The sequence below is a fragment of the Ambystoma mexicanum genome, chromosome 3q, assembly GCF_040938575.1.
Source record: "Ambystoma mexicanum isolate Mex_15411 chromosome 3q, UKY_AmexF1_1, whole genome shotgun sequence".
Lineage (NCBI taxonomy): Eukaryota > Metazoa > Chordata > Amphibia > Caudata > Ambystomatidae > Ambystoma > Ambystoma mexicanum.
In genome coordinates this window covers 138,186,550-138,205,861 of record NC_090926.1, presented here as the reverse complement: position 1 = coordinate 138,205,861, position 19,312 = coordinate 138,186,550, and the positions used below count along the sequence as shown (strand labels likewise).

The window sequence follows — 19,312 nt, the reverse complement described above, 5'->3', positions numbered from 1 at the left end:
GCTGCAACCCTCCAAAGCACAGGAACGACAAAGCAGACCCCAGCTAAGAATTAGGGGATGAACAGAACCTCATCAGTGAAGAAGCTTGGCAGCAGAATGATCCCCAAAGAGGTGATAACAGACCCCGGAGCGGGTTTCTTGGTCTTGGCGGCTGAAGAAAAGAACTTGCAATGGATCTGGTGGTTGCTGTCGAGTAGTTGGATGCCCAGCAGAAGATCTTTGCAGCACTGGCTTTTTGTTTTCTTTTCAAGGCTCGGTTGAAGGATGGTTGTCGTGCGGTAGACCTTGCTCCGGTTCTCGGTCCTAGTCTCAACTGTGGGTGACTTTCAGGAGCAGGATCCAGTCTCTGGAGTTCCAATAGGATGCCTGCGAAGTTTGACAAAACTGTGCTTCGGTTGACGTTGCACTGCAGAATGGCACAGGACCCCAGGTATTTGTCAATTCTGGGCCGTGGAGGTCGCAGATTTTCCAGGGAGGGCGCAAAATGCAATCAGTGTTGCGATGGGTTAGGCCCAACAGTCCATGGGAGGAAGTCCGCTTCGGGGCTTCCCTGTCACACAGAAGTAGAGTTCCGTAGTGGCTGCGGACATCCTTTGCATCTGTAGTACCAGTGGTCGACTCAGTTTCTGCTTCAGGACCTTTGTCTTTTATGCAGGAAAAGTGGCTGAGCTCACCTATCACCAGACATGCATTCATTTACACTTGGGAAGAGTGGCTGTCCAATGGGGCCAGCCTGCCTCCCTGCACAAACTGGTTCTAGGCAGGTACACTGCAGGACAAGGACCTGGGGAGTTTCGGTCACCAACCCACTTCCTGACCTTGGCGGGCTTTCCAAGGGAAAGCCGTTAGTCAAACCACTCGGGGCCTCCCCTGCCCAGGCAGGTAGAAGGCTCAAGCAAGAACAAGTTCTCATGAACAGGGCTTAGAAAAGTACAATCACCATTTTAGGCACAGTGTGACCCCTGTGTCCCTTACTGCAGCTGTGAAGGCAGCCTGTGACAAGTGTCAAAGGGTACACTGCTACCAGCCTGTCAGATGAACTTGTAACCGTTACTAAGTTACTGGAAAAGGGAGACCATGTTGCCCCTCAGCACTCCACAGAAAGTGGGTCGTTCTGATCTCCCAAAATAAAATACAGGAGGGATAAAAGGGTGTGCCCCTTCCTTGGTAACTGGTGTTAACCACCCAGGTAAAGTGAAAAGGAAAGGTTATGGAGCTTCCTGCAACACTGCACAGAAAGTGATTTGTGCTGCACTAATAAAATGTAGATGCTAGGAAAGCAGAAGTATTTAGAGTACCAAAAAGAGGTGGTAAGGGTTCCCCAGGTTAGAGTGAAAGAATTTGTGAGTGTGGAGAAAGGTTCCCACTCACTCGGGAGAATTGGTCCAATAATCCAATAGTCCAGCAAAAATGTTGGGACTTCCAAAGTGGGGAGAAGTTCACACAAGGAGGACAATCTACCTAACAGTGCTAATTGGTGGCATGCTTCACAAATGCAAAGTGCTAGGCTGCAATGAACAAAATGGATATAAAAATGTACAACTGAATTTCAAACCTACCTACCTTCCAGCTTGCACATAAATGTACAAATGGTTTGTTTGCTCATGCAGGACACAAGTCGAGGGTACACATGAGGTGACTGTACCCAATCCTCCCACTTTTTTATATATAAATGGTGGGTGGGTGGAGGGGGGTGGCTCGGCCTTAAACTTGGGAGAGCCCTCTCCTAGAGAGGTCGGTGGGGATGAGAAGGGATAATCTCATGTAAAGGTATGACATGTCTGAATCTGCCAAAACCCTACCAGCTAGAAGAATGCACTTGCCTTTTTGTTCTGTTGCTCAATTCCACCAAATCTAAATACATAAACTTACTCCTTCTTACCACACAATAGAATGCAAGGCAATTGTCTTTCAAGTCTTCATCCCATCGCACCAGGTGATAGTGCTCTGTAACTCTGTCGACACAAAGTTCTCACCTTTCTTGTTGGGACAGGCTGGCTTATAATATTCAAAATATTTTCCAATGAGAAAGTTCGCCTATGAAACCAGTGTGGGCTGGGAAACTCAGCTGCCTCTTGTTTTGCCTGACATGTAAGAGGCTCGACCTAAGCCATATTGACCTAGAAGAGGTAAACCGCCTGTTGGGACGTATTCTGTTTTTTCCAATCATTCCTCCCACCACATTTACCAACCAAGCATACCCATTTGAAGATCTCCCATGCAGAGTCCTCACTTCTATCTTGAAATAGTCCCTGCGGGAGACTGACTCTCAGGGAAACTAGAGGGGTTTCCCAATTTGAAGTTTCTTTGAGGCCTCTTTGGCAGGGACATGTCACTCTGAATGACAGACTACCCCAGCTCTACTGGTCTCCACTACCGGTTATGATTTTAGTTTCTTGTCGGCATTTCCAATGGGAACAAATCATGCTCACCTCAGACTCCTCTTTACCATTCTTTTTCTACAATGCACAACTATATTTAATCGGGAATGCTTTCCAACAATGTTTAATTTCATTCCCTTTTACAATCTGCACTCTATTTGCCTGAGTTGTTACATTGCATTAACATGAAAAGGTAAAGTATTTTGCTTGAAACCGAATAACAAGAAATTATTTGTCCAGAGCCAAATGGCTATTTTTCATTTGGAATTCGGCCGGATGCTTGAACTGAAGGGTGGCACACGTGTATTTACAAAACAGGTGGCATAGGACAAATGTAGCAATCAAAATCAAAGAGATGGTCATTATTTCCTTTAAATCCCTTAAGCCCCACTCCCACAACCTGTTTTGTGGCAAGGTGCATTGGAGATCCCTAGATTCTATATTCCACTCTGAGACTACTTGATAACCACAGGGCTTTAATTAACTTAACTTAATTAACTTAACTTAATTAATTTAAGTGAACGCTCTGAGCCTCCCTGGTACTATGAAAATTGAATAGCACCTGGTTTGTTAGCCTGTGTTGGCGGTAGGCGCTTTGTTTGGTAGAATGCATAACTTGCCAGTTAAACAGATGTACTGATATATAAGAAAATGTGACATGCTATCTTAAACATTACTGAGGAATAGTTCACACCTATGCATACTTATGAATAAATACAAAAATACTGAATTTAAAGTTTGGGTGGCCGAGGGTCATGGGCACCCCTTGGGTTTTTATGGTTTTTGGTTTTCATTTTCTTGTCCTGTTTTTATGAAGGCGCAGTAATTAATTTTGGTGGTAGGAAAGCCTGTTTTGATTTTTTAGCTAGCCGATTTCCACACTTAAGGCTTCAATGTTGCCCACAGTGTACAAATGTGACTGTGGCAGCACAGGTGCAGCACTTTGTTTGAACTGGTCCTGTTCCTTTTTCCCTTAACCCTGCCCACCACATTCTTCTTTCTTAAAGCCACTTTGGACTTTGAGGCATGGACTGCATATGCATTGACAATACCAGGATGCATCCCTGGCGGATGGATTGGCGAAGCTCAAACAAAGAACTGATCTTTGGACTATATTGGACTGCTTGAGCCAGGAGTACACCTGATTGGTAGCACCAGATCTGGCTGCTAGAATCCACTTTTAAGTATATCTGCATCTCAATTCTACAACTTGAATGGGAGAACCAGAGTCCACAAGCATCTAACAAACTTGCACACCTATGCCCCCTCCTCACTGTCTTTCTGATGTACCTTGTTTGATTCTGTGTCCCTGCTATCTTCCCTCTCCACAAACTCGTTGCATCCTGGCACTTGAGGCTTTACACTTTTGAAAAAGGAAATGGACATAATGAATAAAACGGTTAAACAGTCAGTGGAAATTGTTGGCTAAGATTTTCATATCTATGATGAATCTTCCTGACCTGTCAGCCCCAGAACCTTTTGCTTTACTGGTGGATTATTTTTCACTATACCTCTGTGTGGGAACCCTTTTCCACACTCAGAATCTTTTACTCTTTTTTTTTTTTTGTTCTTTTTTTATGGGTGTCATTTTTAACACTCTCCATAGTGCCCTTTTAATTTTAGCCTCTTTGACAACTTTTGGCACATACTGCCTATTGTTGCTGGGTTGCTCTTAGGCTCCACTTTTAACTCCTCTGGCTAACCTTGTGAGAACTGCAGTCCCCAAGGGTAGAAAGGATCATTGGATCCCTTTTACATTTTAAGTGAGCACAGCACCCCCACCCTATGTGGAGTACTGAGGAGATGCTGAGTATCCACTTTCTCATTTTAAATGTAGCATTTATGTTACAAGGACAAACTAACCTTTAATGGCAGGTGGCAGTGAACCCTTTTATTCATTCAGTGCACCTTCACCTTGGGCTGTTTCCACAGCCCCAGTAAAGGCACCCATGGGTGCTCATTTTACCAACACAGCCCATCTTCTTTTCGCCATTTCAGCCTGACTGCGAGAATCCAGTTCAAACTGGAAGGTTGGCTGTCCTGAAAGGATTGCCAATCCCCCCCTTCCACCTCCCCCCTCCCAGCTTTAATGTTGCAAGTCTGTTTGATTGTCTGGGTTCCTGCATAAATGTCCGATCCTGGAAGCTGAAGAGGTAGTAGACCACTGGAACCAAAACCGAAGAGGAAGATGAAGAAACCATAGCGAGGACCGTTTCCAGTGACCTGAGAGCCTGCTGTGTAAACGGAACCTGCTGTAGCCCTTCTTTCCAATCGACCTGGGGACTCCGAAAACGATGACCCAGAGCCTGGCGAAACCCACTAGAATCGAGAAGATCTGCGTTTGAGCCATCCCACTGTGTGCTGCGACATTGCGGGCTGCAATACCCTGGGACCTGGAGCCATTGTCTGGTTCGAGGGTAGGACTGGCAATGATAGTGAGAGAAAGTATCAAAATGTTTCCTGCCACCACCACAAGTGTTGGATGCGAAATACTACACCTCAAATCCCCACAGCTAACAGCTGCATCAATTTCATCTTGCTATATAGACCCCCCGCCCCGTCACTCTCCTCAGATTTTAATGAGGAAATCGCCCAACAACTTAATGCATCGAAGGGGACAAATACAGCCACAGTAATCCTCTGTGATTTCAACAGATGGCGTGGGAACCCTTTAGACCGAGGCAATCCACTTGGAGAATAGCCTAACGAACAAGGATTTCTCGGTTATGAATTCACACCCAACCATGGAAAATGGAAATCAACTAGACTGGATAGTTACCAACAACATAGAAACAAATTAATTTGAAGTCAATCCATGCGTCTGGTCTGACCACTCATCTGTTACATGCATGCTGGCAATAAACGCCCCAAAAAAGAACAATGCAGGCAATGTACCAGAAAAGGTCAGAAGTAGGAACTACAAAAAAATTGAACCCATACACTTAGAACCGGGAATAAACAAAATTCTCAGTGAATCCAAGTAATATGACTTGTGTGATAAATTGATGGCTGATTTCACAACTTGGGCAAAACAATTGGTAGACCTAAAAGCTCCCTTAAAAACCAAAGTCGTTAGACCTAACAATCACCAGAAGTGGTTTAACACAACCCTTGCTGAACTAAAAAAACATAAAATGAGGACAACTGGCTGAAACATCCATCATTGGATAACCAAGCCAACTGGAAAGAAAGCGAAAAATCATAGAGAAGGCATTGGTACCGCTAAAAAGAATTGAAAATTCAACTAAAACTCTGAAATTCTTGAAGCCGTTGAAAAACCTCTTTCTCTCCGTCACAAGAAAACTGCGACAAGGTTCAAAATGCCTTCAAAGAGAATCAGGAAGGCCAGGGACATCTTAAGAGAAGCCCAAAAACTCACTCCAAATCAGATAGAGCTAGACTTAGAAGTAGAACCAGCACAACACCTGGAAGTTTGGCTGTCCTGAAAGGATATGTTCGGGGTCCTGATGCCTGCAGGCTTTCGGCGCAGTATAAATAAAAATAACATTGTGCAGTGCAGTCTTCTGAATCTCACAGAAACTTTGGGTATTCAGGTCCGAAAAGTCCCCTCATCAGAGTGCTGGACCTTGCAAATAACGAGCATCAGACCGGCGATATTCTCTCTTCTGTGCTCCTGAAAAGGCCCCAAATAAAGAGCTGCATTCAGCTATGATGAAATTCTTCTGATCCCTGCTGCAAAAAGACCTTCCAAGTCGGTCTTCTTAACAGAGGAATCCATCAACTGGGTTTTTGGCTGCAGATCCTAAAGTCTTCTGCTGCAACTGTTGGCTGGGTTATCTTACCTACCTTAAGCCTTTGTGATTTCTGTATCTTTGGGGTGTTTTCTGTGATTGGGAGGCCACTTGTCCAGTTCACCCAGGCCCACTGTGGAATCCTCCTAGGGTGTCTTCTCTGAAGTCACTGGACCCTCAACTAACTTCTTTGTTTGAACAGTCTTCCTCTGGAACTCTGACTTTGCCTGCAGCTGAAACCTATCTCACCCTGCCTACTGCTGGCATTAAACTACTAGGGTACCTCTACTGCCTTTGATGGAACTCATGCTCTAGAATAAGGGAAGGACAGGATAAGAAAAGGGTTCTGCCTTGAAAATAACCTAGTGTTCAAATGTTACTTGTAAAAGAAGTTGGTTGATAACTAACTCTGCGAGTGAACAGTTAAAAAAAGTTCTTAATTACCTTGAATATGTGTTGCACTATTCAGAAAAGTATATGTGCAAGTTGGTTGACTGATTTGTTGCGTGTCACTGCATAACTGACGGTGTCTACTATCCTTGTAATCTCAAAGTAACTTATGGTTTTACTCCCCAAGAATAGGTGTGCCCTGTACTGAATGTGTATACAAGGGTCTGACTGACTTAGAACCACTTAGGTGTTATAAATAAGGTCTGTGCTATGATCTTTGTATTTAAAGCATAGTGCTGTGTTTTTATAATGTGTTTATATGCTTTATGATAGTACTTACTTACCCAGGAATCTCTTGGTCGGCTTGTATATAAAATAAACCCTTTATTTTTACAATACATATTGTCAGTGTTTCTTTGGACCATATGCATAATACAATTTTATTGTGCTGATTCTACAGCCTTCTCTCCCTCTTAAGATAAACCTGGCTGCTCTCTCTGCTACCCTTACTTCAGGTGGTACAGCCTTGTACGAAGAGTGGAGTCTTGTACTGTCTCAGTTGACTGGTTTTGCTAAGCACTTGGAATTCAGAAAAACTGTCCTAACAAATGTCCAGAGGTTTGTCCAGCAGAGGGCGTCATACAACAGAGGGTGTGGTAGATGTGATCTAGCCTAACAATGCAGTTCTAGTGAAATTATCTTAAACCCCTGGTGGGGCAAAGGAGAGACACTCTTAAGAGATGCAGGAAGGAAGGAGACTCCAAAGAACAGGGTAATCGCTATGTCCAACTTCGACTAATGGGCCTTGGAGGCCCACTGTAACAGGCCACGGACAGAGCTGTTCAGGAAAGCCTTGCCTGAAGAAGCATGCCAAAGGCTTCACTGAATCTGACATATTGCTAGGGAAAGGATAGGATGTAGAGGATAGTTCATAGTTTTCTCTAGTCCAGTCTTGGATCTCTTTTGCCTCAGTCGATTGCGCACCATCCTAGCCCCCCACGCCAGTTACCTTCAGAGCACTCTGTGTGCCTCCCCTATGACTTTGGGTCCGCAGCCTCTACTTGGTGCAACTCCTCAGTGCGCAGCAGAGCCCATACCCCTTAGTGTTGGTATTGCTGCAAGCCAGCTGATCTCTAGCAAGAATGAATAGACTCCCAAAAACTGGTCATTATATAATCAAGTTAAAATCAGAAAGTGTTTTGTTGGTGATTGGTAGTATTCTCCAGCATGCAGTCTTACATGGGTTCACATGCTCGTGAATTCCCCATCGGCAGACTGGGAATCATCTCGAATATAAAGCAGGTTAGCTTGAAGCTAAAAACTGCATGTCGCTTGTATAGCCTATTGCTGTCACTTTGGGTCCTACTGCCCCATCCGATGACATCTGTCGTCCTTGCCTCCATCCCTAGAGGCCATCTTCAGATTTTTTCTGCATGTTCTCGTGCTGGGGGTCCTCGAGTTTCACTCTTTGAAGATCTTGTTGAATTTTGCCTATTTTGACACAAAAATAATTCCATCAGTCAGTGTGACTTGTGGCAACCGGGATCTGTTGCCGGCAGCGATCCAGTTTGTCTGATCTCAGGATTGTGCGCAGCCGTTGACCTGGGCCTACTACACTTGGCATGACAGACGCATCGAAGAAGATCCTCTTCAGGTCCTGTTCGAACTGCGGACGGAAGAACATCTTTGTGGACGATCACCTTAAAAAGTGCATCTACTGCCTTCATCCAGGCCACGACGCTGATGGCTATTCGATTTGCCAGTTTTTTTTTCTCCTCTAAGATGCAGAGCAATCGTCATAGAAGGTTGGCGGCATGGATCGATGAGGGAAGGGCCTCTGACTCGGCGTCCTTGTGCAGTCACACCACTGCCAGGATCAGCAGACCCAAAGAGTGTACTCCTGACAAAGTCGAGGTCCTTTGAGGACACTTACAAGGGGAAGATACAGAAAAAGGCAGTCGTCCCACGCTCAGACTTCTGTCGACAAGTGCTATGGCCTGCAGTATCTCAGTCAACCGGGTCATCTATGACCACTAAGACTATCCCTTCATCTGAGGGTCAGCGATTGTTAAACATATTCACCGTCGACTGGTTAGGCACTGGTGGCCGGCAAGACTGTCGATGAGAAGTCTTCATCTTCCAAGTGCTCGTCGACTTCGTCCACGAAGATCCCGTTGACATTGTCCACCAAGCCAGCAGTACTGGTTTTCGTCAAGTCGACTGCCTTGTCGTTGGCAAAGGTTCGTATGCTGACTATGATCGCATCTAGAGTGGCCCTGCCTCAAGTCCTCCACAGCTGGCCCTGTGCCACCGATGCTTGCATCAGCAGGTGCTCCAGTGATTTCCTCCTTCCCTGAGGGATCCATTAGGGAGGAAGTTGCTTCCAGGACTTCCTTTTCTCACTAGGCCTGCGCAGCCCCTTACCTGGTCTTCGGTGAGGACTCTCGGAGCGTCACCCCCCCCCCTGCTCCATTGGATCCACCTTCCACTCTGTCAAATGATGATTTCCCAGAGGGTCTCTTTTTATCGTGTCCAGAAAGTAGTCATAGTGATCCTGATAAGCAACCAACTCCACAGAATAAGCAACCTTATCATCCTAGAAGCCCTTGGCCTCAGTTCCCAGGGAGGTGTCAATTGACATTTTGACTACTCTCCATACTGTAGTCTCAGATTCAGCAATGCCTTCCCCTAGTGGCTCCCAGCCCTTCAGTGGTTCCCCACCTGGCACCGGCTACAAGGCCGTCTGGACCTCCCCAGGCCTGACCCCCATCCGGCTCCTTCTGTACCACAGCAGCCACCTGTTCCACACCCTCCTATCTTGGGGGAGCCTGAGCTTACAGGTCAGGATACCACTACTGACACCATCCTGAACATGGGTGGTACTCTAGGATGGACGAGTATGACTACATCCCTGCGGATGCCAAGCTTCCAGACCCGTACTTGCCATCTAACTAGAGACTCCGGATGAGATCAGATACTTCCAAGCCATGATGTCCTGGGCTGTGTTGCTGTTTAACCTTGTTCCTGAGGAGAAAAAGGAAGACTGCAGAATGTTCCTATACTGGATGGTGATGAACATGTACTCTGATACTCCTGAAAGAGTTTGGGGAAAAAGTAGGGGTCCCGAAACACTGCACCCAAATTCCTGGGGACCCATCCCAAACCAGACTGTGGTCTCTGCAGCAGCAAGATAAGTCTGCAAGCTCTTCTTCGCCTTGTCCAGTCCTGCCGGACCACGAGGGGGAAGAAGTTAGACGCTGCTGGGAACCGCATCTCTACAACTATGGTGTCAACTAACAAGGCTGCCAAAGCTTTGGCCATCCTCTATCGTTACGATGGAGAGCTTTGGTATAAGCTGGGCCCCTTGCTCAAATTCTTACCGGATGACAAGGCAGAGGCTCTCGCCATCATCCACAAGTGTGAGGTGGTCTCTGACCATGCGATCACCATTGCCCTAGATGCTGCAGACTCTGGATTCCGGCAAATGGGGAATAGAATACCTTTATGCTGCCAAGGCTGGCTCAAGGCCACTAGCTACCACCCAGATGTGCCGGCTAGGGTGGTGGACATGCCGGTTGATGTGGAGAACCTCTTTGGCATTGCAGTGGGTGAGTCTCCTGGCCAGACACTGAGATGACACATTCATTGGGCACGCTTCTGATGAGGAAGCAGTCCTCTCTCTACTAAGGGAAATGTTTCTGGAACCTCCAAGGTTCAGTCCAGCCTACCATTGGCACTTGATCCACCACGCGGGAGGCGTATAGACGTTTGCAAGCCTGCAGATGTGGTGCCCAATGTTGGCACTCACCAGCACCCAGGATGCCAGCAGCCAAAGAAGCCTGACCATGCCCAGGGCTTTGCCCCACTTTCACTCCTCAGTGGGAGGCAGACTGTCTCAATTTGTCCACCAGTGGTGCAACATCTACAGACAAATGGGTGCTCAATATCCAACATGGTCACACCGTGGAGTTTCAAAGCAAATCCCCTCACTTCCCTCAATTCTCAAGGCAATAGCAGCATGGGGCCCAACTCCTCAATGAAGTCCAAGCCATGCTGTGGAAAGAGGCAATGGAGCCTGTCCCTCTACAACTCTGGGGCTCCGGAGTATACTCAATATATTTTCTGTTTGAGTCCAGAGGGTGGAGACCATCCTGGACTTTAATGTTTCAACTTCCTGAAATCACAGAAGTTCCTGATGATCACATTGCAGCATGTGCACAGACAGCTCAAAAATGGGCTTCTGGGGATGGGGGGGGGAGGAGGGAGGTTGATAGGGGATTTCCTGGAGTCACTGGATTTGGAGGATGCGCATTTTCAAATCTCCATTCATCCAAAGCACCGAAGGTTCCTCTGGTTTATCATCCAAGGAAGGCACTACCAATTAAAGGTGATGCTTTTCGGCCTGAAATCTACCCCAAGGATCTTCACCTAGTGCTTGGTTCCAGTGGCAGCTTTTCTTCACCGCTGGGGTGTTTGCATCTATCCATACCTGGACGACTGCTTGCATGTCCTGCCACTATGGCATACAGTGGACGTTATTCAAAACCTAACCTCTCTGGGATGCTCCATGAATAAACACAAACCCTGCTTAGTACCTTCTCAGAACGCACTATTTCTGGGTTCACGTCTCGACACTGTCACATGTCTGGCAACACTGTCGGATGATCGGCTAAAGGCTGTCTTGGGGAAGGTTCAGCAGATGTCTGGTCTAAGATTGCAACAGTCTGGTCCATAAAGTCCCTCTTGGGGATTGTCCTCTTGTATTCAACTGGTTCCTCTGTGCAGACTCCAGATGATGAGACAACTTCAGGAATTCCAGGACGCCAGATTGAAACGGGTCACTGTCTCATCACCGACAAGATTGCCCTCAAGCGGGCATTCAGTCAGGCCCTGCAATGGTGGTCCTTTCGCCCTCATCTCTCACAGGGTATTCCCTTTCATATCCGTGTGTATCAGGAAACAGTTAAGACCAATGCCTCTCTGGAAGGTTGGGGTGCCAATCTCTCGCCCGAGACCTCTGCCTGCTGGAGGAAAAGGAGTTGCCCATCAATGTCCTGCAACTCTGGGCAGTCTTCTGGGCTTTCGTCTTTTCAGCCTCCGTTCCACGGGAAGGTGGTCCACGTTTTCACAGACATCACCACCTTTTTTACATCAGGCGGGACACGCTCCCCTGTTTTCTCCAGACGTACACAATCTGTGGCACTGAGCCATAGCTCAATGGATGTTTCTCATCCCATATCACCTAGCAGGCGTTCAAAACACCTTTGTGGACTCTCTGCAGGGAGCTACGGTTCTGCCATGAGTGGGGGCTTCAGCAAGCACAAGTGTCCTGTCTCTTCTAAGAGTGCGGTCACCCTCAAATTCACCTCTTTGTGACAGCATACAACACCAAATGCCAAAGGTTTGCCAGCAGGTATCCTCAGACCAGTTGTCTAGGAGACGCCTTCTCATTCCCTTGGGAAGACCTCTTCCATTACGCATTCCCGCCGATTCTTCTGTTGCTATGAGTGATCAACACTCAGACGATGTCACTGCAATATGATCCTCATTGCATTGGTGTGGCCCGGGCAGATCTGGTACTATGACCTTCTCAATCTGTCGGTGGTTCCAGCCATCAAACTGCCCCTCTTCCACACCGGCTCTCCAGGGAGGAGGGTCAATCCTGCACCACGACTCAGCATTTCAGCCTGGTGGCTTGGCTCCTGCAGCCCTGGAATGCTAGAACATTCTAGCCAGGGCTCCATCTACACTTGCCCGCTACAAACACAAGTGGAAGCGCTTTACGGTGTGGTGACAGTCACAGAAGATTTCTCTGCTGTGCCTAACCGTGCCACAGCTTCTTCCCTCCTTGCTCTTGCTGGCCAAGTCTGTCCTTGCATCTATCAAGGTACACCTGGCTGCCATATCCCTGTACACCCATGCCCCGGGAAAGCTCTCCCTGTGGTCATGCAGGCTTGTTGAGGAGTTCCTCAAGGGCCTTTTTCAGAGGTGAAGGCTCCTACCCCTGCATGGGAGCTGAATGTGGTGCTGTCTAACTGATGGGTGCCCCGTTTGAACATTTGCATCGGGTCTCCTTTAAGTTTCTTTCTTGGAAGACTGCCTTCCTGCTGGCTATCACCTCTGCCAGGTGGGTGGGGGAAAATGCAGGCTCTCAAGTAAGCCTCCACATTTGTCGTTCCCAAACTCAACCTTTCTTTATGCCAAGGTCCCGTCGGACTCATTTGAACAAGCCTTGGTTTCTGACAGTTTTCTTTGTAAACCATTCTTCACCTGCCGAATGTCTTAGCATTCACTGGACGTTACACATGCCTTGAAGTTCTATGTTGCACGCACAAAGGACTTTCAAAACTTATCGACTTAATCAGTTTTGGACCTGTGGGGCATGGGAAGGCCCTGTCCAAGGCTTCCATCTTCAGGTGGCTCTCTGGTTTTATCATGCATTGCCATTAGCTGGCCAACAGACCATTGCCAGGCCGGCCGAGAACTCGCTCCACCAGAGCCATTGCATCGATGAGTGTTCCCCTCTGTTTTCCCATGCTGGATATCTGCAGCTTGGCTACATAGAGGTCTACCCACACCTTCACGAGATTCTACTGTCAACAGGGATTCCAGGGAGGAGTCTTGTGTTGGACAAGTGGTGCGTTGCAACCTGTTTGCATGAGGTGATTCTGTTCCAGGGGTAAGTGTATTGCTTCTATTGAGCCTGCCACCTTCAACGGTTATGTAAGTGTACTGCTGTGTAATCGTATTCATGAGCATGTGAATGCATTTAAGTCGCCATGCTGCAGAAGGAACACGTTACTTAACTGTAACTCTTGATTTCCAGCATCAGTCTTGAATGGATTCACATGCAAACCCACCCTCCCCTCTGGGCTCTTCTTGGTTCCTACTGCCATCTTACATGCGCAACCAAATCTGAAGATGGCCTCCATTGGTGGAGCTAAGGAGGACGGATGTAATTGGAAGGGGCATTATGACCCAAAGTGACCGCAGTAGGCTATACAAACGACATGCAATTTTTTAGCATAAAGCTAAACAGTTTTTATTAGAGTATTCCCAGCCTGACTGGGAATAATCATGAGCATGTGAATCCATGTAAGGCCCATGCTGGCGAACAAGGGTTACAGGTAAGTAAATTGTTCCTTATTAATGAATTATGTAGATATTGCAAGTCCTGGTGTGGCATCTGCCAGTTTGCTTAACGGCAAGAAGTTGTTTATGCTTGCTGCAGGTGGTTCAAAGTACCTCCAAACACCTTATTTAAACCTGCTGCATTGGGGTACTTTCTGACTTTGGGAGTACTCTTCCTCTGTGAAGGTAATCCGGCCATGTTTAAACAAGTATCACTGACTGGGGAATAATTGGCATGCCCTTTTTCATCTGCATGTGTCAAATGATTTAGGTAACATTTGTTATAGAAATACGGATATGCCTATTGTGTGGTCGCTGCTTCTGTGGGCTGATTCTTCTGTTTCATGCTGTTTGATATAGGCCGATCAAAGTGTCTGGATGAAGCCCTAGCACTGTGGAAGAAACTTCTGTCATCGAAGCATGTTCCAAAAGTGCACAGCACTGAGCAGACTTTGGCATCATTGCACATCCTGGGAGCTCTGTACAGACTAATGGGGAAGGTAACTTTTGAAGTCTAAGAATCTGGGGGTTGCCTTTTGAAGTTTTCCACAGGTCGGAGGGGATATTTATTGTACATTTGTTTGTTGTCTCCTTAGCATTTAAACTAATCGAGCAGAAAGACTGATTTGCTTGCTCATGTAGGAGCTTCTAAGAGTAAAGCTACTGGTAATGGGCTGTTCTTCTGGGTATATTTGTAACCGGACTTAATTTAGGACAACACTCCTACATAATTAATTTAGCACTACACTCCTACCATGCCAGGAAGGGTTTTGCTACTTATGCGTCGGTAGCCTCTCTACTTGGACTTTCACATGTAACTAAAATTAACATAATTTTTCCCTGCCTTCCTAAAGGGTTTGGAATACTTGCGCCACAGGCACAACTCTAAATCACAATTGAACGCTGTAACTTAAGAGTGATGCTCATACTATTGTGCCTAGTTCCGAACCATGTCACTGTCGCTGGTTTGTTTTTTCCAGCCCTTGGTAGTGCTTATGGAAGGGTTTCTCCTGGGGCATCCCTTTTTAGGTATGGTCTTGAGGTTCACCCATGCTTGAGCGGGCGCTGCTTTGTTTTCCAATCCTTGCCTTTTAACGCAAGTCTGTCGGAGAGTAGGCTTTACTGGGCAGAAAAGTGTGGGCTGCATACCTGGGCAAGATACCAAATGTTATATGCTATGTTATGGTGGAGTTTCCCTTGCAGGTAAAACCTTGTCCACAGAAATCCATGGCGGGGAACCAGTGTTTACCAGCCCAGTGTGGCAATTGGATGCTTGGCCCAGAATACCTCTCCGCCCAGAAGCTACGACCTCCACCAACAATGCTGTGGTCATTGCTGCTGTGGTGGCTGAAGCAGTTAGAGTAACGATGGAGCACCAAACCCTGTCGCCTTTGATTAGTGAACATGCAGCCTACACCCGTTTGCACCCCTTTTCAGGCGAAAAACCTGTGCCCAAAGGAGAAGAGGGCTATGAAGTGTGGGCCGATCCCGCTCAACTTCTATTACATGACTGGAAAGTCAGGTCAAAAAAAGAGACATGTGATAAGAGGCATTGCGAGGACTGGCACTAGACCGTACAATCCCTGCGAACACGAAGTCCTGACCCGACTTCCCTGCAAGTGATGGGTACAATGGAAGGAGCATTCAGCACTACCTAACCTGGGGAAGATTTGATGAGGTTCCATGCCACCTCTGACACCGGGAGAGAAGTTATGAGTGCCTGGTGAGGATTGAAGAAATTATGCACCTGGCACATCATAGGAGGAGTAGAGACTTCCCAATTGAACCACTGTCGCTTGAAGCAGATACTCCGAGGGGCCAAAGATGCTGCCATACCCATCATCCAGCTGAGACTGCGGGAAAAACTGGATATCCCTGCCTCCCTCCTATGAAAATCTAATTGGGTCAATAAGAGCTTTGGAAGAAGAAACCAGCGATGTCAATGCCCAGTCCATCTGTGCAGAGCAAGATCCCAGCTCCCAACCATGCCACTTCTCAGCAGAAACAGATTGAGGAGCTGCAACAACTACAGACCCAGCTACTACCCAGGGAAAATCCAAATGCAAACCAACAGTTAAGCAGAGACTTTTTTCACTCATCACGTGAAGGAGAGCACCAGGTATTTAGATGCGCTCAAGAGTCTCGAATGTTACCCAATCATCTGCACTTCTACCACCATGGAGATTTTCCCACCGATGTGGGGATAACAGCCACTCAACTCGTTTGTGTGACCAAGACTATGCCCATGTAGCTGCTCGATTTACTGCCCTGAAACCAACTCCCGCCCGAGCATTGCCGGGAAACGCCCAGGAGGTTGTAGTGGAGGAGCAGAGTAAGCTCCACTGGCAAGAACTTGAGTATACACACAAGGGCATGAAATCCCAACATACCAGCTAACAAGCACTGAATTAAGGCTCTGAATGCTCCCACAGCTGACCATCTCAGTCTGGTCCATGAGCTCTGCAACTCCAAGATATCACCTGCAACCAACTACGGATTAGTACACCTTTTCCCAGAGGCATTCATGCAGGCCTGATTGGGACCCCCATGCCCATCCCAGTTGAACTTGAAAGGCGAAGAACTACAGCACTTCTGGACAGTGGCTCACAGGTCACCATTGTCTGAGCCCTACTATCGTCAATATCTCGTCAATGTCTCATCTACCCTTAGTACCGCTGGAGGGGCTAATTCTGGTGGGAGTCGGAGATGCCTCCTGTCTATCTGGGATTCTTTTGCGTGAAGCTACACGTAGATGAAGAGGTGGCTGGAGTAAGCACCACTTTGACAGCCCTGGTATTGGTGTGCACCACCAAGAACCCGTTTCCAGAGGTATCCCTGGTCATGGGCACCAACTCTGCCACCTTGTTTGGTACCCTAGCCAGGATGTGTATGGAGATGGCAGGTCCGTAGTTCGCACATTCTTTGGCGATGCATCCAGCTTGCTAACAGGGCTACCTTAAGAAAAACATGGAGAAGACAATGCCACCTGATGGGCCCGTGGGAAGCGTGACCACCACTAACCACATTCAACTTGACATACTGCCTGGTCAGACAATCATGGTGCCTGGCCATGTACAACTCCAAGGTAGAACCCGTTACAGGACATTAGTGATGGAGGCTCCTGAAGGTGCAAATTAACAAGGGGGGGTCCTGGCGTCCCTCTGCCAGACATTAGTCCTGGTTACGAGAGACTTACCCAGAGTCTTTAGCTCACTATCTTTCACAGAGAAGAAATATCCCAAACATATCAGTTTTTGTCCTGCCCTGGGGCAGTCCAGCACCGAAATGCTAGGCAATTCTCCTCTGAACGATGGTACCAACAGAAACCCCAGACACGTGTTTCGGTCTGGTTGGACCTCATCAGTAGGGTGGATCTGTGCCTCTCTAAGAATAGTGAGCAAGGGGTCCACGTCTGGATTCCCCTAGTAACTTAGGGTGAGACCCAAAGTTACTTGAATATGCAAATTAACAAGGGGGGTCCTGAAGGTGAACTGCCCACAGGCCTATTGGTCCAACGCACGCTGTTTGTGATACTGGCCTAGGAATGACCCACAGAGTCCAGATGACTAATAAGACTGCATCTACCTGGAGGGCTGAAAATTGCACAGTTTCACATTTCTGACTCTGTGGCACAGACGGCCGGAACCCCAAGCTCCGATCTACCCTTGGGGGTGGAAAAGATTAACTTTGGGGACTCTCTGTTGTCGGAGCGTGAACAAAATCTACGAGACCAGCTGACCCTGAGGGCAGATGTGTTTTCAACCAGAGACTGGGATTTGGGTGAAGCCAAGGGAGTGCAGCACCGCATCCGCCTGAATGATACCACCCCTTTAGAGAAAGATCGCGAAGGTTGGCACCTGTGGATGTGGAAGATGTCCGGCGTCCTCTTGAATAGTGGTGGCGAGAAAGAAGAACCAGGATGTGTGGCTGTGCATCTACTACTGGTGGATAAACGGCAGAAGCGTGCCAGACCATATCAATACATCCCCCCCACCCCCTCCCCAGCCCCCAGAGTGGATGAGGCCTATGACTGTTTGGTTGGGAGCCAGTGGTTTTCTGTATTGGATCTCCCAAGTGGGTATTACCAGATGCCCATGTTCCCTGAGGATAAGGAGAAGACTCATCTGCCCACTAGAATTCTACCAGTTTAATGCATCGGGGGCACAGCCACATTTCAACGTTTGATGGAACGAACAGTGGGGTACATGAACCTACTTGAGGTGCTGGTTTGCCTAGACTATGTGATCGTATTTGGGAGGACCCTGGAAGTACATCACCAAAGGTAACTGAAGGTTTTGGATCATCTCCAGCAGGGGCTGAAAGTATCGCTAGAAAAATGAGTTTTGCTGCACCAGTGTGAAGTATATTGGTCATGTGGTGTCTGCTGAAGGAGTGAGGGTGGACCCAGCCAAAATGGAAACCCTCGAGACTCAGCCCCCGCCCGCAGAACCTGCGAGAGATGTGAAGTTTCCTGTGGTTCTGCAATGACTGACGGTTCGTGCCCGGTTTCGTTAACTGGCGTACGCTGATCCACACCTGCCTTACATCCTACATATGGATGCCAGATCTGATGGGCTGGGTGCCGTACTCTATCAGAGCAAGAGGGATCTGTCCGACCTGTGGCGTTCGCCAGCCAGCGGCGGAACCCCTCTGAAATGAACTACCCCACCCACAAGCTGGAGTTTTTGGCACTGAAGTGGGCATTGTTTGAAAAGCTGCATGACTACTAGTAGAGAGCTACGGTCACCGTAAGAACAGACAACAATCTACTAACATACATCCTCAAGTCTGCCAAATTGGACGTCAACTGGCCATCGATGGTTGGCAGCTTTGTCCATGTACAACTTCCAGTTGGAATACCGCCCAGGGGTTAACGTAGGTGCTGATGCACTATCCCAAAGACCACCCACTGAGGACCGCTCCGATTTTCATCCCGATTGAGATCGCCTCTGTCAAACAGGAACTTGTCAGACCACAGAACCAACACGTTTTAGCGATTGCCTAGGAGGGACCGAAAAAGGGTTGCCCGTGAGCTATTGTGACGCAACCAGTGTAATGGTACCTGAACCAGACAGGCCTGAGACAAAAGCAGCTGCAAGACGTGGAACTACGAGAAGTGCTGCAAAGTAAAGAGAATGGCGCCAGAAAGCAGAAATGCAGCAAATTACCAGATCTATCGCAAAGAATGGAAATTGCTAGTGAAGGGACGAGTACTGTATAAAGAGTCAAATACAAGGGCGCTTTATACACCGGCTTGTGTTGCCACGCTGATTACGTCCACTGGCTCTGCATGATCAACATGGACATTTAGGAAGTGAACTGACATTAGAGTTGGTACGAAATTGATTTTTACTGGTCTCGCCTAGGCCCAGCAGTAGAACTATTGCCACACCTGTGCCCGATGCTTCGCCCGAATAACCCTGTCATCCAGTGGCAGCCCTTCAACATCTACAGTGCTATGGGCCCATTGACTTAGTTTGTGTGGACTTCCTGAGCCTTGAAATTGACAACAGAGGAATTCAGAACCTCTTAGTTGTGACAGATCACTTAATGCGATATGCCCAAGCATATCCCACCAGAGATCAAAAGGAGACTACCATAGCAAAAGTGCTCTGGGACAAATTGTTTGTGCATTATGGTTGGCCTGCTCGCCTACAT

General features: G+C 47.6%; 1 protein-coding gene across 2 annotated transcripts in view; it reads left to right on the top strand.

Annotated features, from left to right (window-relative positions):
• ESPL1 (extra spindle pole bodies like 1, separase) overlaps positions 1–19,312 on the top strand; it is a 1,025,090-nt gene that overhangs the window by 294,700 nt on the left and 711,078 nt on the right. For both annotated transcript variants that reach the window (XM_069653328.1, XM_069653326.1), the window contains exon 11: positions 14,015–14,154. In XM_069653328.1, coding sequence (XP_069509429.1) covers positions 14,015–14,154 — 140 coding nt within the window. The remainder of the gene's footprint in view (positions 1–14,014; positions 14,155–19,312) is intronic.